This window comes from Grammomys surdaster, unplaced genomic scaffold (assembly GCF_004785775.1).
Source record: "Grammomys surdaster isolate TR1022 unplaced genomic scaffold, NIH_TR_1.0 168, whole genome shotgun sequence".
Taxonomy (NCBI): domain Eukaryota; kingdom Metazoa; phylum Chordata; class Mammalia; order Rodentia; family Muridae; genus Grammomys; species Grammomys surdaster.
In genome coordinates, this window is record NW_021604616.1 from 173,915 (window position 1) to 201,071 (window position 27,157).

General features: G+C 39.2%; 1 protein-coding gene across 1 annotated transcript in view; it reads left to right on the forward strand.

Moving 5' to 3' along the window:
* Moxd1 (monooxygenase DBH like 1) overlaps positions 1 to 27,157 on the forward strand; it is an 82,996-nt gene that overhangs the window by 33,951 nt on the left and 21,888 nt on the right. Inside the window, exons 5-6 of the mRNA XM_028766493.1 lie at positions 25,176 to 25,355; positions 25,637 to 25,739. Coding sequence (XP_028622326.1) covers positions 25,176 to 25,355; positions 25,637 to 25,739 — 283 coding nt within the window. The remainder of the gene's footprint in view (positions 1 to 25,175; positions 25,356 to 25,636; positions 25,740 to 27,157) is intronic.

A 27,157-nucleotide genomic window follows, 5' to 3' on the forward strand; every position in this document is an offset into this window, starting at 1 on the left:
TGTCATCAGATATTTAGAACTTGCTATTGTGGGAGAACTAGGTTCTGATGATGCCAAGGAGCCTTGGTTTCGGTTGCTTATGTTCTTGAGCTTGCCTTTCACCATCTGGTTATCTCTAGTGCTACCTGCACTCACTGTCTCTGACTGGAGCCTATCTTTCCAGTTATCTTGCTTGTGTCAGAACTTCTCAGAGTCCCGATGTGCCTGTGATCCTGTGTTCCTGAGCTCCTGGGTGAAAGAGCTACTGGGATTCAGGCTTCCTCTGGCATCCTGAAATCCTGCTGCTCTGAGTGCAATGGTTCCTCTGCTGCTCTGAGTTCTGTGGTTCCTCTAGGATGATTAAGGATACAGTGTCTTCATGGGACCAGACCAGCTAGGTGTCTGCCCCAGCCAAAAGGACCAAAAGAGGGTCAGAAGAGGAGTGATATTCTGGTGTGGCGGAGTTTGGGTTGGTGATGGGTCCTGCATGCCCCAGGCTCCTGGTTGCATCTCTGGGGCTTAGGGCTGTTGGAGAGGGTTCTTATCCACTGCTTTGAGTGCAGTGGTTCCTCTATGATGGCTCAGGATATGGTATCTTCATAGGAGCAGACAAGCTAGGTGTCTTCTCCAATGAAAAGACCAAGTGAAGGGTGGAAAGGAAAACTGACTTTTAATAAAAGAGATATTTAAAATTTAAGTTTGTATAACATATGAGTCAAATATATTTCTCAGCTTTGTACTTTGCATTCTTGATGCTGAATTTACACAGCATTAAGCTATTTACTCATCAAAAACTCAAAAGAAAAGCCTAATAATACAACTGTCTTAGAAAAAGGAAATTACTCCATATTTAAGAGCATTATGGATTTGTCTTGTTCTGGTGAGTCACTATTATTCTGCTTGGTTCATATCCTTAGGGTACAGCTTAAAATATCTAAGTTAAATCTCTAAGTGCAGTGCCAACTCTTATGTGAAGGGTTGGCTGTTGATATTCTTTGGAAAAGTTCTACATTTAATCCTGATGCCAACCTATTGTTTGAGAATCATTGCTTTGTACTTATTTAAAATTCCCAGATGGTTCTTGTAACTTTAATTTTTTTCAAACCTTATTTTTAATGATGGTTCTTAAACACTTTAACCTCTCTTGTAGCCCACCACACACCAGAGGTAATGAAAAAGAAAGGATATGGTGGGGGAAGTGGGGTTGGGGATGGGGAATGGACCTGTTTAGAAAGGTTCTTTGGAGCAAGCAATTCCCATCTTTGTTGTCTGGAAATTAGCAGTTCAGTTCATAGGTTTGCAGGAAGCAGCATTCACTCGCAAATATTTCATGGATACACCAGCAGTCCAGTTCAGGAATGTCGGGATAGCGACAGAGGTGATACTACCTAGCAGAGACAGCCAGGCCTCAGTCTCAGCATGAGTCAGCAGGAGCGACCAGGGAAGAACACCAAGAGAAGTTCTTGGCTGTGCCTTTCTCAGGGAAGGGAAGATCAGTGACGATGTAAGGCCCACAAGCATTGCACAGCTAGCTGTACCAGCGAGCTAAGCTCTGTCTCCATCACTCCATGGAGTCCTATTTATACCCTGCAAAGATCATCTGTCCTCCACGTGCCTTGCCTCAGCATGGCTTTTGCCTCAGCATGTGTCTTGCCTCAACAATTGGATTCAATCAGCTAGAGTCTGCCGAAGTAGCAAGAAACTTCAGCGCACCACCAGAAGTTTTTTGGTGCATTTCTCTCTATAGAGTCCTGACAAATGAAGCTCAGCTATACAATGTAAGACTGACCAATGCATACATGTTAGAAAAGAATCCTTCATCACGTGTCCTTTCACATGTTTGCTTTAGCAGGACATTTAACATCCATTCTTCTGTGTCTGCTTCAGCAAAACGTTCCTTAACAAATCTGTCTTAGCCTTTCACCTGTGTCCTTCATCTGTTTGCTCCAGCAAAACACCATCCAACTGACTTTCCAAAGAACCCTTAAGTTTTTACTTCAGGATCTTGCTATATATTAATATTTTGTAGAACACAGTAAAATACTTTTCATAGCATTAATACTATATTTTATAATATTACTCAACACATATTGAAGGTTGAACAAACACTGAGTATCTACTGTCAGAATGTGGTATTGTGCCCATGAAGAACCCAGGTCACTGGAGAAATGGTTTAGTGGTTAAGTGCACCTGCTAGTCTTAAAGAGGACCCAGGATTGATGTCCACATTCTACAAGGTGGCGTACAATGCCATGTAACTGCAGCTCCAGGGGTTCCAGTACTTTCATCTGGTCTCTGTGGGATGCTGCAACATGGGATACAGCATACCTGAACTTGGGCAGATGCAGCCATGCACATAGCAATATTAAGAACAAATCTTTATAAGTCAACAGTTTATGGCATTGGCATCATTTATTCCTTGGTGCATTGTCTATTTATTTGTCGAAATAGAGACGCTGAAAACCCAGCTACTTCCTGCAGCCACAGCTGCTTCCATTATAAAACCAGAACAACTTCTGGGCTAAAGGATGCTTTTTTTCACATAGGAGAAAAGATTTATGTTCCAGTGAAACGGGTACACTGAAGGGAAGTCTATACATTAATGTTTATAATATAAGGGCATTTTAGAAACAATACTGAAGGCCATCTAGCTGGCTTTTAAAAGAATGTCTTTAAATCATTCTTTTGCCAAATCTTAAGGAAACCATTTCATCATTAAAACCAAATTCTCACCAAATCTCACTGTATCTATATTTTAAATGTTGAGTAAAAGCAAGACCATGTAGATGGTTTTTAGCGTGCACTAGATATCTATTGCTTTCCAGCCTGAAGAAGTCCTGAAAACACAGCAGCGCTAGACAATAGTGCCATCTAGGCACATGCTCCCTCTGCCCACTATGTCTTAACTGCCCAGCCACCCTTTCATCCACATGTCTAAATTGCAAAGGACGAGAGGGTGTCTGGGGAGCAGCTGCTTGAGACAGTATTCAGTCCCGTCTGTGCCTTTTATCACGTAAAGTAATGCAAGTACATCAAATTTGAATGTACACTGTCTTCTTGTATGGGAAACCACTTTCCTTAAAACCACTGACTGCCCCAACCCAAACCAAGACTCCTATTGTGAAATATTGAAAGGGAACTGTAGCCTTTTATACCTACCTGGGATTGCAGAGTTTTGTCTTAAATGGTATCATTGTGTGGGGTTAACAGCATCCTGTAGTGTTAAAACTTTGGCAGATTACATCACACTTTCCAAAAGAGGAGTTAAGGCTGCCTCTTAATTGCTTGCACATGCACATGAGAATCAGAAGGGAAGCTGTGACTGTTCCTACAATTCATCAGTTCACCCATCTGGTGCCACCACCGGTTCTTGTGGACATAAAGGAATATTCCTTAGGGACTACAAGTTGAGTTTATCAGAATATTCAAATAGTATATGTTCCTATGCTGAGGTAGTTCAACCTTTCTTAGTAGTTTAATTGTACATGATACATATGGGCCTCTTTAGAGATGTTTATATAATTTAGGTTTCCATTTTATGACATATGTACTAGCTGGCTTTGTATGTTAATTTGATACAAGTCATCAGAGAGGATGCCTTAGTTGAGGAAATGTCTCCACGAGATCCAGTTGTAGGACACTTTCTCAATTAATGATCAGTGAGGGAGGGCTCAGCCAATGGTCAGTGGTGGTTCTGGGTTCTTTAAGAAAGCAGGCTGAGTAAGCCATGGGAAGCAAGCCAATAAGCAGCATCCCTCTAGGGCCTCTGCATCAGTTCCTGCCTCAGGTTCCAGTCCAACTTGTGTTCCTGTCCTGGCTTCCTTCAGCGATGGACTACGATGTGGAAGTATATGCTAAATAAACCCTTTCCTTACCAATGTGCTTTTTGGTCCTAGTGTTTCTCACAGTAATAGAAACCTGAGTTAAGGCAATATAAAAACCTAAAATGATGTCAAGATTATTTATTTAAGACAAATATTTATTTAAAAAAATTCTTTTGGCTGGGCGGTGGTGGCGCACGCCTTTAATCCCAGCACTTGGGAGGCAGAGGCAGGTGGATTTCTGAGTTCGAGGCCAGCCTGGTCTACAGAGTGAGTTCCAGGACAGCCAGGGCTACACAGAGAAATCCTGTCACGAAAAACCAAAAAAAAAAAATCTTTTAAGCAGGCATGCTGGTATGTATTTATAACCTCAACACTTCAGAAGTGGAGGCTAGAGTATTATGGCTTTGAGGGCAGCCCGTGATATTGTAGCAAAATTCTGCTTCAAAAATGAAAAAAAAAAAGTTAGCACCTTAAAGAAGCCACCTACATAAAAGTACCTTTGATCCTCTAGAATATTAGACTCTTCATGTAATTTTGTTGTTTCATGCGTCTATATCTGTATGATATATATATATATATATATATATATATATATATATATATATATATATGCATGTGTGCTTTCCTGTGTGTGGATGAATATGTGTGCACGAATCCTTGTTGTATGTCAGAAGTTGTCCATGATTTACTCTGCCTCCTTAACAATTCTTTGAGTTAGGACATAAAGCTCTGAGCTCACCCATCATTTATCTCTCTAGCCAATTTACCTCAGGGAAGCCCTGACCTTTCTGAACTGGAATTAAAAATGAAGCTCCATGCACACCCTGTGTTTACCTGGATTCTGGGGGTCTGAACTTGAGTCATCTTGCTTTCACAATGAGCACATTAACCACTGAGCCACATCCTCAGTCCCTTCCATCTTTTTTCTATAATCACTTCTACTATAAAACCAGTTATTATATTCACAGTGGTTGAGCTCTGACTTCATGGCTTCAAGATAAAATTCATCCCTTTGGAGGGAAGCTTGAAAGGTTGTCGCGTAGCTTGGAACAGACAACAGCAGACCAAGTGGTTACATGAGGGGAGGTTTATTAAGCAAGAGAGAGAGAGAGTGAGAGGAGAGAGAGAGAGAGAGGAGTAGAGGCTGGCCATGACCACATAGAGAGAGGAGGAAGGGAAGGGGGGAAGGGAGAGGGGACAGGAACCTGCAGGTGCGGGGTTAAGAGACCAAGAGAGGAACAAGAGAGAGAGAGGAGGGGGCAGGCAGCCCCTTTTATAGTAGGCAGGGCTACCTGCCTGTTGCCAGGTAACTGTGGGGAGGGGCATGCCTGGCTATCACCAGGTAACTGTGGAGGTGGAGTTTAGACAGAATACTAACAAAGCTTAGTACAAGTTCCCCATCAAACTGTGGCTGTGACAGCCATGAACAAAGATGTATCTTAGCCTTTTGCTTTAACTGCCATGATCGTGGTATCAGTAGCTATATCCACATGTAAGTGCAAATGCTTTGAAAGTGTCAAGGTTCAGGCAACACACGCTTACAGATTGATTAATGTATCCTAGACACTGCTTCACTTAACAGTCATGCCATTTCCCCGAAGAGAAAACCAAAGCTCAGAAATGATAGACATCTTCTCCAAAGTCATAGAACTGGAGGAGGCATAGGATGGCTGTTGGAGTCTAATACCCTGGTGTCCATGACAGTTGTATACATAGGTAATATGAACACAATGCACCACAAGAACAGGATGATTTAAGTTTATTTAGTTAACTGAGGTTGAAGGGCCTTGTCCTTCAGCTCACAGAAAAGCTTTCAAATACTTGGCCCATCCTTGACCTTTAATAACTTCTTTGAGTCTTGGTTTCTGTATTGACAAAACAGATATAATACATGTTTACAAATGACCCTGGAGCTTATTTGAAAAAGCTTAGCAAACATTAAGGCCAGGAGGTGCAAAATGTCACCTTATTGTCCTTTTTCTTCTATAACACTCTGGACTACCTGTCTGATTTTGTCAACATTTTATTTTATGGACATTAAAAAATGAAGTCTAGTGAAAAAATAACCTCATTATAAAAATAACCTGTTAGTTAAACTAGAATTTAAATCCAAGTCATAAATTGCTGATATTTATCTATAGCTCAATTTTGACATGTGAAATTTGAAAAAAATCATATATATATATATATATGCACACACACACACATATATATATATATATATGATATCATATGTATATGATAATCTTTAATAGTCTATAATTAAAGAATTTTCAGAGCTGTTGAAAAAGTCTAATTACTTGAATGTAATTATCCAATAATTCAAAGCAATTGACTTTGTTTTTGTTGATTGTTTCAATAGATTTCAGAGTAGAAAGTTGAAATATTTTGTTTGTAGCTGACTGTATTCTCTCAGGTATATCAGTTCCTCTATATCTTGGAATTAAATACTTTGACTGTCTTTGCTTTAGATTTCTATGTTCTACACAGTTAGGAGATTGCTACTCAACACACTTTGTTGTGTAAGCTTTCTTCTACTTAAGTTAGGTTTGTAAGATTTACAGCCACTAAATTACAAGGTCAGAGAGCTACGTTCTTCTTTTGCAATTCTATACAGGGAACAGAAGCTCTCTGAGTAATGTTTTCCACATATATAACAACTAAAAATTTCCAACAGTTTGTTGATGTGATCACATATTTTCAAATACTATTTATTGAAGTGCTAAAGTTACCATTATGGAAAAGTTTACATCATCAGCTTGAGTTAATAATCCTAGGAGATTCCCTTGTTGAGCCTTGTTCCCTGCACTGGAAGTCTTGAAAAGAAGGCATTCTTGATCCCTCCCCACTGTGAGGATAAAGGAGAATGTCCTCAGCTCTGTCCCTTAAGACAATGCTGTATTTTCCAACAGGAGGCTGCTCTCCTGTTGCTTCACTTCCAATGTAATAATACTTGTTTTTATTTTAATTCCTCAAATATTTTCCTGTTCATGCTTTAATTTGATTATTAAAAAACTTGCAAACAAATAACTACACACCCAAAGTAGCCAAACGCAAAGTCTACCTAACTGTTAAACAAGTAGGAGTAAGAAACATTTTTAAAAAATGATTTTTAAAAATTAGCAATGCCTCTCTCTAAGTTGACCAATGATGACATATATCTATATTCTTTATATTTTTATGTTCAAAGAAATATTTATAATATTGCATAAGTTTTTGTTGGTTTAATTTACCTTCTTTTTGAAATTACTTTGAAATTCATTTTTTAAATTAACACACATTTTTTTACAGGTTAAAATATAATAAGCATTTAGTTCCTAATTTATAAATAAGCATTTAGTTCCTCTGCTTTGTATAAGCTCCATTTCTCGAGTCAACTTCCACTGGTAAGCATTCAAAGTAGCTTGTGGTTTTTGCTCATCGTTTATAAGGTTATAAGCATAACCTTAAGTATTGATAGCTCCATTGATGACTGTATTGCGAGATGCACTGGTGAAGGGTATAGACATTATGCATTTTAATATACTTACCACATTAGTTTCTAAACATGTCTCTCACATCACTGAAGTGTGATTATCTTCCCAGCATCCTTTTAGGACTAGGTATGTTGATTATTGCCAACAGATGGCTAAAAGCATAGATGGTTGTAAGGGATGCTCAGAATACCTTGTTACCTTCTGTCAGAAACTCAAGTATTGAAAGGTCAGACTATTTTTGTCAGATTTGGGCTTTAGAAGTTTATGCATGACTAAAGGCTTGGAGGCAAAGATAGTACAGGGGGTATTTGAAGGCCTTGTGAAAGGAACAGAAAGATCATGCAGAGTAGGCCATTAAATAAAGTCTGTAATTTTTTTTTAGCCATGTTTATCTGTGTTTATCTTCCCTTCTTTCTTTCCCATCCCTGTTCATATATGTGTGTGGTACTTAGATCTGTGAGTATGTATGTCCCTGTGCATATATACAGAAAGCAAAGCAGGACATAGGGTGTCTTCCCCTATAGCTCTCTGCCTTTTACACTGGAGTTATAGGCACACTCAGACAGGGCTGGCTTTTTACATGGGTAATGTGATTCAAATTCTGGCCCTTATACTGGCAGGGAAAGCATATTTACCCACCCAATTCCTGAAATGAATTGGTTTGTTTGTTTGTTTGTTTTGTTTTTTGAGCAGAAACAAAGCACATGTGTATGTGAGTACATGTAAATGTGAGTACATGTGTGTATGAGTACATGTGTATGTGAGCACATGTGTATATGAGCACATGTGTATATGAATACATGTTTATATGAGTACATGTGTATGTGAGCACATGTGTATATGAGCACATGTGTATATGAGCACATGTGTATATGAGCACATGTGTATATGAGTACATGTGTATGTGAGTACATGTAAATGTGAGTACATGTGTGTATGAGTACATGTGTATGTGAGCACATGTGTATATGAATACATGTGTATATGAGTACATGTGTATGTGAGCACATGTGTATATGAGCACATGTGTATATGAGCACATGTGTATGTGAGCACATGTGTATGTGAGCACATGTGTATATGAGCACATGTGTATATGAGTACATGTGTATGTGAGTATATGTGTATGTGAGCACATGTGTATATGAATACATGTTTATATGAGTACATGTGTATGTGAGCACATGTGTATATGAGCACATGTGTATGTGAGCACATGTGTATGTGAGCACATGTGTATGTGAGCACATGTGTATATGAGCACATGTGTATGTGAGCACATGTGTATGTGAGTATATGTGTATGTGAGCACATGTGTATATGAATACATGTTTATATGAGTACATGTGTATGTGAGCACATGTGTATGAGCACATATGTACAAGCATGTGAATGTAGAAATGGAACTTCAACAAGGGATGTCCATTGTTTCTCCATCTGATTTTTGAGACAGAGTCTCTCACTGAACCTGGAACTCATGAATTTGCCCAGACTGCCAGGCCAGCAAGTCTGGGAATTCTCCTGCCTGCCTTCTCAGAGCTGGGGTTACAGGAATGCCATACTGCACCAGGTTTTTTTCTTGGGCACTGAGTATCAGACTTGGATCTACATCCTGAAGAGACAAGACAACTGAGTTTGGAGAAACGGAATGGTCTGCTGTAGAATTTAGGAATCAGCTCACCAGAGCTAGGAATTCAGTCATTGGTTTTTGGACAGGATAGGTGAGAAGAAAGGCAACTGCTGCTGGGGGAGCAACCTTGGCAAGGGGGACAGATGGTCATGAGAGCTTTGCAGAGGACGAAGCTCATGTGTACATTCATTTGATGTTAGGCATTGGGACCATAATAAACATCTAAAGGGAACTGATGGTCCTCAGCTGAGGGAGTATGGTAAGTTCTTTCTTAAGACCATGATTATAATTCAGTTTATCAGCTCTTCAGATCTCGTCTTCACCTGCCAAGGACATAGATCTACCACATTTCTAAGATTGGAAGCCTTTTCTTTTAAGTACCTAAGGAGAGTGAACTTCGAAGTTCAATGTAGTTTGGCTTTTATATGCCTGGGAAAATACCCAAATATAGAATAAATCACCCATGAGTTTTATGTTTCATTTGTAAGTAGATCCAATTTTCAATGTAATTTTTATTGCTCACAGCCTAAGAATATTTAAATTCTAGCAATTTATTGCATTTGTTTTGTTTAAAAGGAGGTAGCATGTTTAGGAAAAAATAACAAAACCAAACAATAACAACAAAAATAAAAATATAATAACATCAATGAAACAAAACCAGATTAAGACTAAAAATTTCAAGTTTGTGCTTGAGACCCATCTAGAGCACCTGGAGGGAATACAGAATTTGTTGAATTCCTTAAGATGAGTGGCAATGTTACAAAACCTGAGTTCATGGGGTAGTTCCTATGTAAAGATGCTTTCTCTATGCCTTAATTTATTAAATAAAACACAAGCAAACATCTGTAAAGACTAAGAAGACATTTGCCTAAGAGAACTGAGTCAGTCAGAGCCAGGATGACTCCATGACAGACTGCAAACTGGCAGTTTGAGGGACTAGGCCTAAGTTTCTGTTTCCCAAAACTGGAAAAGTCCAAAACTAGTCAACACTTCTGTCTTCCATCCCAATGTATTGTGGACCCCTGAATGCAGCTTCTCTGAAGAATAAGCGCTCCTTGCTGTTGCATACTATTTGAGTCTGGGGTATCATCTCTCTGAATCTCAGAATAGGTCTCCGAGTATTGAGATCTATGGGAGAAGAGTAACTTAGTCACATATCTGGAAGGCAGCAGGAGCCTTAACATGGTTTGAGAAGGTGAATGCAGTTTTTGTAGCTGCCTGTGGCCACGGAACAACCAGGTTCTCCTCAAAGGGGGGCTGGAAATGAAGAAAGGGATGGAGGGCAAGAAAAGATGAAGCCAAGACAAAGTATTCTGATCAATGTTCGAAGTTTATTGTTCAGCTCTCAATTTAAAGGGAAAGCCCCACCAAACCCTTTCTTGTTTCAGCCAGAGATGAGTGGGGGAACACATCCTTGGCCACTGCCAGAGATGGGTGAAGGAACCCATCCTTTGTCACAGCCAGAGATGTCCCAAGGCAAGCTCAGCAGGCAGTTATTCTTCTAAATTCCTGTAGCAGGCAGTACATGCAGCCAAAGTGGGTAACTCCACCTAGATCCTATTATTTGGTCTATTATGGTAAACAAGGTCTTTCAGGCCTGCTCAAGGCTGTGGGGAGGGCACAATTCCTTTTTTTTTTTTTTTTTTTTTTTTTTTTTTTAAAAATTAGCACTGCTATCAGCTCGATGGGGCACAAGATTTCATCCCATCTAGGGTAAAGAGTGGCCGGGTGACCATGCCTGGCTTAGGTTGGGATCTATATTGCTCCTTATTACCTGTCATGGAGAACATACATAGCATTATTGATGTATGCCTCTGTCTTAGGTCTCTAGGAGCTCAAGAACACTCTTACTTGTCTTTGACTACCGGCCATCTTTGGCACACTGTTTCCCATACAGACCAAAGCCACATTCAGACCAAAGGACCTGTGAGCATGCACTCATTGCATTTTTTCATAGTGATGGATAACTGCCATGATGAATGGCTGAGCTTGCTGAGAGTGATCCTGTGTGAAGGCAACCAATCTGTTTGAGATACAAGCTTCAAAGGGTAAAAGCAACAGGATTATCCAAGCAGTATAGAAAATAAAGTTGTAAGTGGGAATGTTCCAGTTATCTAATCCACCTGCTGGTTGGCAGGGATCAGACACAAAGTCTGGCCACCAGGTATATAGTGGGTGGCTTTAAGTAACGATAAAAAGCACTCTCCAGTAAGAGTGGAGACTATATGCCAGGTTAAATCAGCTTGTTTATAGGGATTTTGAGCCATCTTCATCATTAGTATCATAATCATTAGGCTCAAGACCTGTGTCCACTTGACGGACCAGTCTTTCAGGCAGCCATTGGGCTCCATTTTCTTTTTGTGCAAAAGCACAAAGAACCACAGCCCCAAATTAAAACAGGGCAGGGATCATTCCATGTATTAATTAGGGGGTCTCTCCATTTGACCCTGGGAAATGAGCTGGAAGTGACTGGATGCCAGTGTCAATCTGCTGCAGACTGACCTTTAGCATCAGTTTGAAAAAAAAATCAAAACAAATAAGACAAAAGTAAGGTGTGCTTTTGGTGACCTTGGAGGGTATAATTCCCCCTCTTTAGTTTTTAAAAGCCAGTTTTTCAGAGTTCCTTGCAAAACTAGGGCAGAAGCACCAGTAGCTGCTCCTCTCACACTCAGAACGTTATAAAGATATTATTTTAAAAGTTCCATAATATCTGTTTCACAATCCTTGTCCTTGAAGATAATAAGGAATCTCAGTAATATTAGTAATATTAACTTGTCAACAAAACATCTCAAATGTTTTACTGCAATAGCCTGTTCCATTGTCTATAATCTGATATGGAACACCAAGCATAGAAAAATAATGTAGGCAATAACTAATTACATTTTTAGTTGCTTCTCTTGTTAAAGCAGTTGCAACTAGAAAGCCTAAAAGGTGTCAAGTCACATGTACATATTTTAATTTTCCAAACTCAAAAATGAGTCACATCCATTTGCCGAAATTGATTACATATAAGTCTTCAAGGTTTAAAACCATTATGAAGAAATTGAGGACACTGAGAACAAGTTTTTGCAATTTGACTTGCACACTCTCTAGAAATACCAAATTATTGTCTCAAGCTATTACTATTTTGATGATGTAAAGAATACGATTGTATGGCCAGTTGTTTCTGTAATGCCTATAATCTGCCTGGTATACAAATCTGCTGTGACATTGCCCTGGGGTCCAGGCAATCCAATATGAACTCTTAAATGTCTTATAAAGTTAAGGAACAGTACATGTTTCTTAAATTCAGCAGTAGTTGTGTAAATAACTGTAAAATTTAAGAATACAGTAAACACCATTTCTATAGGCTGCATGCATAGATTTACAGGAAATAGAAAAGCATGCATAGAGGAAAACTGTAACAACTTGTCTTTTGGATAATGATTATAGAATTTGCCTAAAAAGTTTGCCATGTAATAGGCCTAATATCAGTATTTTTCAATAACCAATTTAATTGCTGTTTGGAATAAGGAATAAATATTTCATCCAAAATGCTTTCAGGATTCTATCTTACAATCCTTTATTAACACAGTAAAAATTTCATAATAGGATGTTCAAACTTTACTTGCAGATGAAGAAAGATGAATCCACATTAATGGTTTCTTTTGCCAAAGGGCTGCTGTGAGCACATGAGTAGCAATAACAAACAGCCAACAATTGATCATAGTCTATCTAATTTATCTGTTGATAACTAACAGCTTACTCTATTTTCTGCAAAGCTATTCCTCCTTCATCACTTAATTGTCGAGGGTAATTAGGATTTGCATTCCCCTTGAGAATATCAAACAGAGGTTCAAGTTTTCCTATGGTAAGCTTAAGATGAGGTTTTAGCTAATTGATATCTCCTAACAGCTTTTGAAAAGCATTAAAAGTAAATTGTTTTTTGCATGTACATCTGCAAGCCAGAAGAGGGCGCTAGATCCCATTACAGATGGTTGTGAGCCACCATGTGGTTGCTGGGAATTGAATTCAGTACCTCTGGAAGAGCAGCCAGTGCTCTTAATCGCTGAGCCATCTCTCAAGCTCCCCAACTATTCATGCTAATTGGAATTTTCTGTGGTACACTCTGCTTAGGATATAGCTGAGGTCCCAAATATTGAAAAGATGTTACCTTTGAATCTTTTCTGGAGCAACAAGCACTCCAAAATTTTAAAGCTCGCTATATGAGAACAAAGGCTTGCAAAAAAAACTCTTTCAGAGAGATCAGCCTATAAAATATACAATGAATAATATACACTGAAAGATTCAAACTTTTCACTTTTTGTATTAAAGCAACAAATATATATATATATATTAAGGCTACTAGCCATTTCTTGAGGCAAAACTTTCTAATGATATTGCTTCATGGGGTCTCAAAAATTACAAACAAATTCACTGAATGCAAACCTCTCACCTTCACAAGGATGTAAAGGAACAGTATAAAAATAATCTTCAAAATCTGTAATAATATTATATACATTTCTTGGAATGGCAGCTGGAGTAGGCAAGTCAGGCTGTAATGCCCCACAAGTTTCATAAATCTTAAGTTTGAACTTTGTTTTGGATTAATTGAATAACCAATCCTTTGTAGCTGAGTGAGGTATCAGATAAAGGCCAAGTTGAAGGCCAGTCTTGTCCTTTCTTACTCTTAGAACAATTCCTTTGTTAGCAGGCACAGCTTTAATACCATGGAGGGAAGCAGACATAATTTTAATTCCTCTAATATAATTATTATCTATAACTTCTGGCCCAGAAGCTGTCTGTTGTGAATGTCTTTGGGTCTGAGTCTGACCCCTCCCCAAGGAACAAGCAAAGCAATAAACAAATTCTGGAAAACATCTTTCTAGGGGCTTGTTATGGGGATGACCATAACAAGCTTCTGCTGAGCCCACTCTGTACATTGTCTTAATTCAAATGTAAATGTTCTTAATCTCAGTCTATTTCCAGAGGCCTGGCCCAAAGATAATCCTTCCTGCAGGCCTGTACTGTGCCACAGCTGTTTTAACACTTTTATCCAACTCTATCTGCTCTATCCTCTTTTCTATAAACATGGGCGTGTCAAAAATTTCCAAGCTAACAATTGAACGGCTGACTGCAGCCAATGGAATACTGGCAATTTACCTATATTTTTAAGTTTCTTTTGCAATATTAGGGTATAACCATAATTTTGGGAAATAAAACCAATTTCTAACAATGTAAACAATCTAATTTCTCTAAAATCAACACTAAGTGCATTACTTTCATGTTACAAAGTTTGGCTGCCAGTTCTTACATATGAATGCATGATAGTGCAGCTTTTAATATCTCATTAAAGAGACATTGTTTTTAAATCCTGTCTTTTATATATCTGGTTTCTGAATGACTCCAACCCTGAGTTACCAGTTTTAAGCCAAATTTCTGTTACCAAAGTTGCAAATTTTTAATCATACCTAATTACTTATAGGCCAATAATTTATAACCAAGACATGCAGAACATATTTATACTTTTAAAACCAATCAGAAACAAAAAATGAAGTGGCTACACATCTTATATATTTAGACTAAACAAAATTTCTTGTCTTTTCTAGCTGTAATTTCAAGAGAAATGCACCTTGTCACAGAGATTTTTGTAGAACAAACAACTCTCAGCTTCCATATCATAGAAGCCAAAAAGTTGCTGGTCCCTTTAAGAGCAGCTTATGCCGACAATCAGTTCCTGGAAAGGTTTCTCCAGCTCAGCTAGACTTCTAGCTATAGGTGTAGGGTAACTTATCAGTTTCTGCTGTGCATATTAAGACTGCCTTTAAAGCAAGGTTAACCTAAACCAAGGGGTGGATACCTAGAAGTTTTAGCCATTTTTCTTTTGGAACATGAAACATAGAACAGCAATCACTCAAATAATGAAACAAAAACAGACAATTGACACGTGGACAGATTGGTGCGCCAAGGACAGCCAATAGACAAAGAAAGCAAAAAACTAAGGATTTCTCCTGTAGAAGCCAGAGAGACTCAGGACGTCTCCTGATCTCCTGTTCATAGGACAGCTCTGAAATAGTCTTTTCCTTTCTTTTTGCTGATGCAGCCCAGAGAGAGGACAACTGCTTTTCTGAACCCCCCACACACACCGCCCCACACCCCTCTCTCATATTCAAGATCTAACTCTTTCTTTAGGAGATGTAGTGGCAGCTATTGATAGTTACTCCTCAGTGCCCTGCGTTCTTAGTTTCCCAATTCCTTCTAACTCTGATCCTCTTGCCTCAGGCAGCTCTTAGGCTGTTGGAGAATGCCTATTTAGAATTCTCCTGTCCCATGTTTCGCTGTCACCTCCTAGGTGAGGTTAGTGTCTGGTCAACACCTATTCAGCCTAGACCGTATCTCCTTAAACACACTTCCTGCAAATACAGCCTCCAAAAACTAACTAGCACTAGCATCAATGCTGTTCATTGCTTACCAAGTGCAGGATACTCTTCTTTTTCTGTTTTCCACCTAAGACAGCGTTTCTCAGCTGCTCCCCATTTTCAGGTCCCTTATTGCAGTGCCACCTGTAGCTGTCTGCAGCCATGGACCAACTGGGTTCACCTGAAAGGGGGGCTGGAAATAGAGTAAGGGACAGAGAGTGAGAGAAACATGAAACCAAGACAAAGTATTCTGATCAAGGCTCGAAGTTTAATGTTTAGCTCTCAATTTAAAGGGAAAGCCCCACCAAATCCCTTCTTGTTTCAGCCAGAGATAGGTGGGGGAACACATCCTTGGCCACTGCCAGAGATGGGTGAGGGAACCCATCCTTTGTCCTAGCCAGAGATATCTCAAGGCAAGCTCAGCAGACAGTTATTCTTCTAAATTCCTGTAGCAGGCTATACATGCAACCAAGGTGGGTAACTCCACCTAGATCTTATTATTTGGTCTATTGTGGTAAACAAGGTCTTTCAGGCCTGGTCAAGACTTGGGGGAGGGCACAGATTTGGCCCATTTATGAAGATAGACAAACTTACTAGAGAAAAAGTTAGTTACCTCTGCAGACAGGAGAGTCACTCACAGACAGTAACAGCAGTATTTAATCCATCAGATCCTGATATGACCAAGACTGCTTTCACAGTTTTTACAATAATTGTCTTATGAATGAAGACTTTAAAAAAATGTTGCCTTCTACTTAAACATATAGAGAACAAGAAAAAGACACAACTACAACAATCTATCAATTTATCTTCTGTAAAACACAAAACACGATATTTCCTTTTCCTGTATGTGTGTGCACACTTGTGTGCATGTGCGTGTGCGTGTGTGGGAATGCGTGCAAGTCACAAATGCAGGCAGGTAAATGTGTGTGCAAGTGTGGAGGCCAGACATCTGTATCAGGCGGTCTTCTCAATTGCTTTCCACCTTCTGTTTTGAGACAGAGAACCTTCCATGGAACCTATAGCTTGTCCTGTTGAGGGAAGACAGGCTGGTCAGCCGGGATCTTCTTTGACTTACAGTCACAGAGCTGGAGTTAGAGACACGGACCACTACCTTCAGCTTTTACCTGCACACTGCACACTCAAACTTTAAGCATGGGTAGCAGGCACTTTATTCTTTGAACCTAGACTGTATGTCTCAGTTGCAGGAATGTTGGATCCCAGTTTAATAACAAAGTTAATAATCCCTTTCTAATTAAAAGTATTTCTCTTTTCTGCCACTAAGAAATACTCCATAAAATAAAATGACTTTTGAAACAATGCTGTAATTCAGAACAATTTTGGGTCTCACTCTAATTCCTTTCTTGACCCTGGTCCTCAATTTGCAGTTCCGCTGCAGTCCATACAGGTCAGAGTAGCTGAGACTGACGACATTAAACTGAGTGTGAATCAGGCTCGGTATTCAGAAGCTGTATGAATGCTACTTAAATGGTCCTCAGTTTCTTTGATTATAAAGCAGGAATAGTAAACACCAGTGTCAGTGCCACATAAAGATTACATGAAACTAAATATGGTAATATATGTAATACACATGGAATAGTGTGTGTGTGCATAACAGATGAACAAATAATGGTCCCTATTTATATCTAGCATCTATGTTTTAATTTTAAATCCCTGGACTGCTATATTATACTATCTTTGATCTTCAGCACTGCACACAGATCCCAAGAGCTCAGTAAATCTTTGAAGAATCAATGACTCGAATCTAGACTAAGTGGAGGAAGACCTGGTGAATTGTAACAATGTTCAACACATCTGTTTTCTCTCTAGGAGAATTGAACTTTAAAAGGATGACCTATATCTGAAGAGTCTGTGTTTAACTGGAAGGCAGGTCTGATGAGCTCTGTTGCACAGCTGAAACCAAAAGTCAGGAAAGCAGACGGTCATTGCACAAGCCAGATGGTTATCAGTTCCAAAGCCAGTTTATTTGGAATCTTAGAAAAAAACAACATCAGTATCTCCTGCCTTTGTTACTGATAAAAGAGAATTTACTTTGCAGGTCTTTAAGAGAGTAATGAATCCGAGGCTTTTGGGTAGAGTCAGGAGCAGACTTTTCCAGGAAGCAATGCTGCTAATCTGTATTATGTGCAAATAGAACTCTTCTTTAGATTGTGTCTGAAGGAATAAAGACTGCCACTGTCTTACTTCCTTGCTCTCAGAAGTAAAGACACCTCATTTATTGAGTTCCTCTAGCAAATAAACCTTTAAATTATGATGAATCAATGCTAAAATAGCATGCTTTATTTAAAATTACCAAATTATTATGATAAATTATATTTAATATAGGCAATTGAAGTTTGAAGATGAAAGACTTTCTATATTTTCCTCCAAGGGAGGTAAGAGTTAAAACATGAAGTATTTAATTGATATGTTCAACTTGTTTTTCTTTTTAAGTCATATTGGATTAAATGAAAAACTTTTCCATTTCTAATTTGGGGCTGTGACATTTTATTCTAAGAGCCATCTGTTGGTAATTAAGTTCTGTCCTGTCATGTTGGCATTAAGACCCTGAAATCATATATTTAAAAAAATAATAAATGAAACACATAACAAAGACAAACAAAGATGAGCCCAGCAGGCAGATCTTCCAAGGATGGAACTACAACTCAGAGAGTAGGAAACACTCAACACAGAATCCTCCCATGAGGGGATGAAACTGTCAAGGAATCCATACATTTGGGCTTCAAAGATTTTGCAGCAGCTTTAAGTAATAAAACCATGTTGGCTAATTTAAGAGATGAAAGCCTCAGGGGGCATAGTTGGGTTTTCAAATGGAATATATACATTGTTTGACAAAACTTACCATAGTTAGTTAATATTCTAAATATAAAATTTAAAAACAAATTAAAAGAGGAGATTAATTGTGTTGTATTAACTCAGTATTTGGAAAATAAATACCTATGACGTTTAAATTAGATACTTTACCTGAAATATAAAACATAGAAAGGGTGCATATATGAACACCCTATAATGATTCATGTATATACGTGTTTGAATAATGTTTAAATTAATACATACATGGCTGCCTTCTTAAACACTGTTATTTTCTTCATGCTGAAAACATTTGAAATCTTTTCTTTTTAAGTTTGTGAGAAACACAATTCACATTATTTCCTGCACTGTTTCTCCTGGGCCCTAGCAAGTCAGAACTTGCTTGGATTCAACTGTAAATCAGCACTCAGAGAGTTGCTTGATAGAAGTAAATATTTTGAAGGTTTGTGCAAACTCCTGCTGATTAACTGTGATGGCCCATAAGAAATATAGTTTAATTTTTCAATGAAATAAAAAGTTATGGAAATATGAGAATAGATATTGGGGGGTTTCTAAGGCAACATGTCCTCGTGATCACCTCACATGATGGAAAGTAGAGACCATAATGGTAGATAACTTCTCATAGGCCATTTAGTAATAAAATCAGAATTTTAAACATGTACTGTGAATTAATATTTTCTTCACAGCAAAACAAATCAAGCATATAGAGTTGTTAAAGTGAATAGCAAAATGCCTTGAATTCTAATGTCCGAGCTTTATTTTTCTGCAAATTCATACACACACACACACACACACACACACACACACAATGCTGCTTCCAATTCTTTCTTTTGTTGCATTTAGTTCTCTTCTCTGGGCTGGAAGAGGGGCACACATGGGACACGTGGGGCCATGAGTGCATCCCATTCCATAACTGTATTCTGTCACTTTCTGATATATACACATGTAAAAGGTTCCCTGTTTCTTCAGGGCTCATGCCCCATATAGCAAGTTTATCCATGTCTGTCTATTCATCCTGAGTAGAGCTGACATAAATCGAGCTATATCCATCTCTTTGACTTAATGGCTTCACTGAAGACCATACACTGATTAAAAATAAACCTGTTTAAATATTTTCTAAACCATTTTTTCTGTTGCATGAAAGATATATATGAACTGTATGCACACTTGATTCTATAAATTCTCAAAATTTGAAATGTACCAAACATAAATCTATCTTTCAAAGAGAGTGCATATTTAAATGGACACCAGCACTGCTGTGTCAGAGAGTATATAGTGTGGCCTTGTGTTTGTGTGTGTCTCTCTGTGTGTTGCACATACTTATTAACATAGATGTGTATAGATGTGTGGGCAGGAGTTTGTCTTTATGTATATTTTATTAAGTATCGTACATGTGCATGCACTAAACATACAAACACACACACACATACACGCAGACATGCACATTCATGCACTTCCCCCACCCTCATCTCTAAGGCTCTGGAAACCTCTGCTCCATGTAATAAATTGAGGAGCAACAATGAGCTGCTCCTCAAAGTTGGGGAAAACACAGGTAAAATAATCGCACTCAATGAAAAATGTAAAAACTATCCACTAAGTTGGGCTGAACTTAGTACCACGTCATTAGCGTTTACTGTAAATTTTGTTCTGGATGAGCTTATCCCCTAGTTTTTATAATAGACTAAAATTTGATTTGGATTTCCACTCATTAATTAGAAAACTGACTTTGACCAAGGTAAAGAGAGTGGCATCAGGTCACAGAGCTCATAAATGGCAGACTTAGGATTCAAAACCCAGACTTGGCATCAGGCTGTGCACAGTACTTCATCCTGAGGAAAACACAGAGAAACAAGACACGTATGAGCCAGAATCAGAGGAGACATCCCAAGAAACAAGATGGTTCTCAAACATGAGTAAGCTGTTACTATGTAAGGCTTGATAAAGGAGACTGGTAGGTGAATGGAATGGATGACGGTGGTAAGAATGAACGTGTGTAAGAAGAAACTGGGGTCTCATGTCTGACACATTGTGTTAATGGAACTGTGAGGGTATTGGACATGGGGTAAAGGAGAGAAGGCCATGACTGTTGGGGAAGAATCTTTATCTGATCAGCTGTTGTGCATGGCTTAGCATTACTGGCCAGGTAGCCAGTGTACATAAAACAGGGGAACTCTGGCTGGCACCTGGAGTCCCATCGGGGGCAAGTGTTCAAACATCTGGCTCACATTCCTTATGCTACTATAAGAAAATACTTCAGACCTTGGAATATATACAGAACAGAAGCTTACTTATGATTCTGGACAGTGGAAAGTCCAAAATAAAGACACTGAAGTGAAGATCTAGAAGGTTGACCCCAGATGGGTACAATCACAAACAATAAAGAAGGAAGACTTGCTAATTCCCTTGATTTGACTGGTGTTTTGCACATGAGTTGAAATATCGCACCAAACCTCCAAGACACATATCATCAATACAGCAAAATTCTACTTAAAAAAAACAAACAACACGCCTCAAAAGATCGTCAGCATTGATAACTACTGCGGCTGCTTTCTAAGCAGTGGGCCCTTCCTCCGTGTGTGTGCATGTAAAGTGTAAGACAATATCATTGTTTGTCTGAGGAGTAACATGAAAGATCTTTTGAGGATGTCTCTTAGCATGTCCTCAATATTCAATTTTTGAAATAATGTTTTAAATTCACTTCAGATATAAATGACTGTTATAATTTGCTACCTTTCATAAGGGAGCTTGAATGTTCAACAAGTAGCTTAGATGTCAGAGCCTGTGTGGAAACTCAGGAGTCGGTGGGCAGGAGAGAAGAGTGGAGACTAGAGCCAGTATTTTATATTCTCTCTCTCCCTCTCTCCCTCTCTCCCTCTCTCCCTCTCTCCCTCTCTCCCTCTCTCTCCCTTCCTCCCTCTCTTCCTCACTATCTCCCTTTCTCTTTCTCCCTTCCCTCCCCTTCTCCTCTCCTCCCCCTCCTCTCCCCCAACCCCCCCCCCCAGCTCTTAACAGGGAATTTATTGAAATGACCAATAATAACTTTCCCAGATCCAATTAAAACAGTAAGAACAACTTTAGGTGGCAATATTTCTAAGATAAGAAAAAAGACAACTTCAGAACAGGTGACCTGTATTTGATAGCTTTTGATTGCCAGAAAGGGGGTGGTGGAGGAAGGTGAACCAGCTTGGGAGGAAAGGTTGACTAAATCTCAGAATGGCAAGAAGGGATTAATGTAGAAACTTTGAATAGTAAAGGTTCCCTAGGTCTGGAGCTTCTTTGTGCTGTCTTTGTGGAACCCACTGTACCAGGTCAGAAATGCATCGCTTGTGACATCTGCTCTGCTCACCTCCTACTGTGGCCTTTCAAGAGCAGTGGAATATTTCTTATAGTTTAAGAAACCCAAAGACAGCTTGATGGGCTGGGTATCCATCCCTGAGCTCGTCAATCGTGGTATGTATAGGATGGTGATTCTCAGGGGAATTCTAGACTGCAGTAAAGGGGAAATGATTTCACAGAATTCGCCTCTCTCTTCCTACTTCTGTTTTTTTTCTTCATTCTTTTTTCCATGTCTCCCCTAGTTCAGTCTCCTATTGTCACCTCCTTTAGATGCCAAGTTCATTCTTGTTGGCCACATGAAAGCATGCTTTGTACCTGTCCCCGACTTGTTCTCAGCGTGGAATACTTATAGGATGAAGATTCCATTCCACACCTAGTTTGGTTGAATGTTTTGTTAGGCTCATGTCATTCACTTCAGAGATGAGGATGAGGCCAAGGTGGAAAGGAGTGAGGGCAGACATTTCTCCTACCATCTTCTCATGAGCAAGGCAATGGAATCAACAGAGGCAGCTCCACTTTAAGAGCCAGCCAACCTCTGAGTGCCCTTTGCCAGGGTTTATGGACTTTCCAATTGACTCTATTCTAGGCCTGGGGGGAGGAGTAGGGAGTGGAGGGGTTATGAAGCCAAGCACCAGGGACTTGAACAGCAGGAAGACAAGTGATAGAACCTTACAAAAGTTCCAGCTCATCCCAGACCCCTCCCATCGCCTCTGCCTTTGTTTTACATATTGATTTATTAAAGTGCATGTTGCTTTTGGAGAGCTTCTTTCCACTCCTCCACTCACGTTCCAACAAGCAAGGAACCACATCTTAGGCAGATATCTTTGAAGGATGAAAAAATAGAAACTGTTCCAAAGAATTCTAGTCACTCGTGCTCTGCGGTTGGATAGGACAAGAGAGCTCCTTCTCCCTTCTTTACTACCACGTTAAAGTAAAGCAAAATACACTAAGATTTAGTCTAAGACAGAGATAGTATTAATCACAGCGGACATGTGTAGCCTTGTGTTTTCTGTGTTCCAAACAATTGCAGGGGCAGTCATGACCTCCATATAAATGTACAGATCTGAAAATTGTTAATTTATGGTACAAAATTCAGAACAGCTGATACATCAGCTCTCTAAGACGCTGTAATAAATAGGTGCAAGCAGGACATCTTGAAACCACAAAGACATTCTAACCCAGCTCAAGGTGGGGGCAGGGCTAGATCTCTGCCTTCTCTTTTCTCCTTCTTTCTCTTACTTCTTCTATGTTTCAAAGGTCACTGCTTCTTCCAGACTACTCTTCATTTCCTTTTCCAATCAGTATCCAGGTCTGTATCAAGTCTCCCATCTGCTTTATATTTTTCTCCTCGAAAAATCATTTTTTTTCCTTTTAGGTTTTGCCCTCAATTTGTAATCTATAAATGGAGTTATAATCAAATTCTCTACGAAGCTCTGGCAGGTTCACTGGAGACACACTGTCTTCTGTTCTCTTTAAAGAAAGAAAATAGTAATGGGCCAAAGGACTTGGGTAGTAAGGAGAACAATCATTCCCTGCACAGGACTTCCAGCCTGATACAGCTTCTCCAATGGCAGCTTTGTGTGCTTGTGGTTTCCCAAAGAACCTCCTGGCATTAACCTGTTATGCTGTTTCTCTTGCCCCAGCTGTCTCCAGCTAAACCTACTGCAGCCTTTCATTTCCCTCCTGCTGGTAGTGGCTTGCAGCATTGGTGGCTTTCCAACACTCCTTCCCGTCACAGCACATTCCCATCAGAAGAGACTTCAGAGTCAGAACAATCCGGTTTCTCATCTCTATCCCCCTCTCCATAAGTGTCTGTGACCTGTTGCCTCATCTCTGCGAATCTCTATGTGATGGAGACAGTAACAATTAGCTTATAGCTATGCCATTAATATTAAGTATGTAGACCAGATATAGAAATGAAGGATGACATTGAGGTTGGGAGTTGCTGGATAAAGGATAGATATTATTATTATTCCAAGAATGCACTGTAATCTGGAGGCTTGAAATGCTCATTTCAATATTTCTCATGACAACAAAAAGTTGCTCTTAATTTTTAAAGTAGTATTTTAACTTCCGTAAACTCAACCATCACCCAGCATCACAGACTCTTAGCTGCCTCTCACTATGATTTGACGAAGCTGGCTTGGCAACATCTGGCTCTTTCCTTTTTCTGTGGCTCCTTTCTGAGTTCTGTTTTGCCGAACTCATTGCAAACTTGGAAGTCTTCCAAGGCATATAACAAAACCTTCACTTGGCTTTGAACATCTGCCTGTTGAGAACTTTGTTTGTTTTGTCTTTGTGGGTGAACGGAAGCACCCAAATAAGTCTATAAGATCCCCGGACAGCTCAAACTAGATATGAAAACAAGATTTTGATTTTGATAGAAGGTCTGAATTAGAGTTCTGTGTAATCACGGCTAACTTTATAATCACGTTTGAACCATCACCACCATTTTCAAGCAAATGAAAAACAGTCTCTGCCTTCAGGCTTGTGACCTTTTAAAGATAAGCACAAACAATGCCGTATGTTACCTTATTTCCATAAATGAGTGTCTGAAATGTACAAGTGGAAACTACAGAACTGAATTTACTAAGTTGAGTCTCTTAGCAGCCTACTCCAGACTTCTACCCACTACATCTCTGTGCCTGGATTTTCCTAACAAAAAGAGAAAACCCACAGAAGTAACAGATGCAATGTCCTAGGAGAAAATGGCCGAAGATGCTTCATCTAAGTCTGCAATCTGAAGCCAAGAGCAAGCAAGGGTTTCTGAGCACAGTGCCTGCATGTAAGGAGAGAATGCTAAAGCAGAAGCATCGCTGAGCTCGGAGGGTGTGGGCACTGCAGCAGCATCCAAAGGACCTCTGTAACCAAGGCTCATACCCACAGCCCAGATTCCCCTTCATCTGGGTGTGGGAATCGATATCTGGAATGGTTACATGCTTGGTTCCTTCTGGGCTCATATGTTCCTGACTGAAATAGGCAAGTACTATGAAGGAGACTTACAAATTCAATAGAAAAGCGTAGGTTCACATGGACTATCAATACCAAATGACTTTTCCTGTTTTAACTGGCTTCAGATTCTCCCTCACATTTCAATAAATGACATAGTCATCCATCACCAATAGTTGGGGTTTTTTTTTTGACTCTCAAATTGTCCCCCTAGTCTGTCATTAGAATGTAACCTTTTTTATTATAATAAAAATACACATTATTGAGCCCTATTTCATGCCCAGCCCACATATATAAAACCAACTAAGACCTCCAGTAGGGTAAGAATAATATTTTGATGTGGAAAGAGGAAGACTGAGTTTGAGTGGGTAGCCTTGGTGTGAATTTTTCTATATGAAGGAAGAATGAGAAGAATAACAACAATGTAGTGTGAAGGCCTGGAAGAGAGCAAGGGGCATTGCAGAATGAACTAGAGAAGCAGATATGAGTTATACATGCAGAGAGAAAGTTAGGAAGGTTCTGCAACTCTTGAAGTGAATAGTTGTCTTCATCTTTGTTGTTACCATTCGTCTGCCATCATCACCATCATCGACAACTTCAGGACAGCTTATGTTTGGATCTCAGTGCCTTTTATATAGCAGAGAGGGGGGATATACCTTTGAAGATTGGAAAATCATTGCTGCTGTTTCTAAGCACCCTGTAGGATTCGGGAAGGCTCTCATTTATGACACTCTATCTGTTATTTGTATTGTAGGTGGAGCCAATAATAGAGAGAGGCCATGAGAACCTGGTCCATCACATCCTGCTCTATCAATGCAGCAGTAACTTAAACGACAGTGTTCTGGACTTCGGCCATGAGTGCTACCACCCAAATATGCCAGATGCCTTCCTCACCTGCGAAACTGTGATTGCCGCCTGGGGCATTGGTGGAGAGGTGAGGCTAATGACAGTGACCAACCGTAGAAAATTATTTGATTGTGCTTCTCCACTCCCATAGTAGAATCACACTGCTCTTACACAAAAATACATAAAGATTTGTTTATATTTCCATTTTCATAGGAAAGTCTCCTTCCCTTAAATGATTGTATTGTCTGTGCTTATTGAGTGATGGGGTTACAAAAGCCTGAAGGATTCTGAAGGAATAGTTGGGTTTGGGCGCCAGAACTCTTAGGGACTTCCACTGTCCCTTGAAGTTTTTCTTTTTCCCATATTTAGGGCTTTACCTATCCACCTCATGTCGGATTATCCCTTGGCATGCCACTGGATCCTCGTTATGTGCTTTTAGAAGTCCATTATGATAACCCAACACGGAAGAAAGGTAAGTCCTTTCTTTGTTTTACCTACCAGTTTTAAAATGTCATTGTAAATATTGTCTGTAACATAGTTGAAGTGAACGAAAAAAGAAATTTTGTATTAGAAAGTGTTAACTTGTATGTCCAAAGTAGGATGCTTTTAATAGCAAAACAGGGTGCTATTCAGAGTTACACTGAGACGTAGTGGTGAACTAGCAGCATCTGTGCAAATGGGCATCTATGGTCACAAAATCCTAAGAATACATTCTCATATTTGATACCAAGAAGTAGGAAAATAGGCAGTACTTTTGTCATATAAATTAGTTTCAAATACACGTGATGTTTAAAAATTCTGTGTGTGTGCGTGCATGCACATATGTATGTAGTATGTATGTATGTATGTATGTATGTATGTATGTAATTCCATGTTGGATACCTTCCTCAACTGCTTTCCAACTCATTTTTTGAGACAGGATGTGGTGTTTGAATACGAATGGCTCACATGGACTCATATTTGGTCAACTTGGTCCCTAGTTAGTGAAATTGTTAGGAAAGGATTAGGAGTTGTTGTCTTGTTGGAGAAGGTGTTTCACTAGAAGGGGGCTTTGACATTTCAGAAGCGCACACCAGCCATTCCTACTTAGTTTTTTTGTGGTTGTTGTCTCAAGATCTAAGCGCTCAGCTACTGTTCTCTAGTGTCATGCCTGCCTGTCACCATGTTCTTCACCATGATAGTCATTGACCAACCCTCTGAAACTGTAAGCAAGCCCCCAGTAAACTCTTTCTTTAGTAAATTCTAGCCCCAAACATTTTTCTTATGAAAAGAACTCTTGTGAAAAAGCTACCATCCAGCACACTAAAAGCTACTGGCAATTTGTTATTTGATAGGCTATGCACAACAGTACTCAAGAGATATCTATGGTGAAAAACTGTCTGATAAGAGGTGAATGTGAGGATATGAATTTAAATTCTGAATGTACTCATACAATTTTCCAAAGCAAAGAAATAAATTGGTATATTAAATGTGAAATCACCAACTAAAGCAATCTTAATTATTTTACTACATAATTATTCAGTAAACGTTAAACATAAGCTACATGCTTATTCTGTGCTTAAAGATTAATATGAGTGAAAAAGATACTTTCTCATCCATGGGAGCTATAGTCATAGCTATGTATAATGGTGAATGCCTTTAATCCCAACACTTGGGGTCCAAGAACAAAGGATTGCCAGTTTGAGGCCATCTTGTTCTACATAGTAAGACCCTGAGTAGAAACAAAACAAAATGAAACAAATAAAAGTTATAGTCTAGTAAGAAAGAGAAACAATTAAAATAAAATTACATGTTTCTGCCAGTTGATGCAAAAGAGTGTACCTGACAGTGTGAGAGTATTTAATTGTTGACCTAATTAAACCTGGAGGATGTGGCAGTAGCCTATAAAAC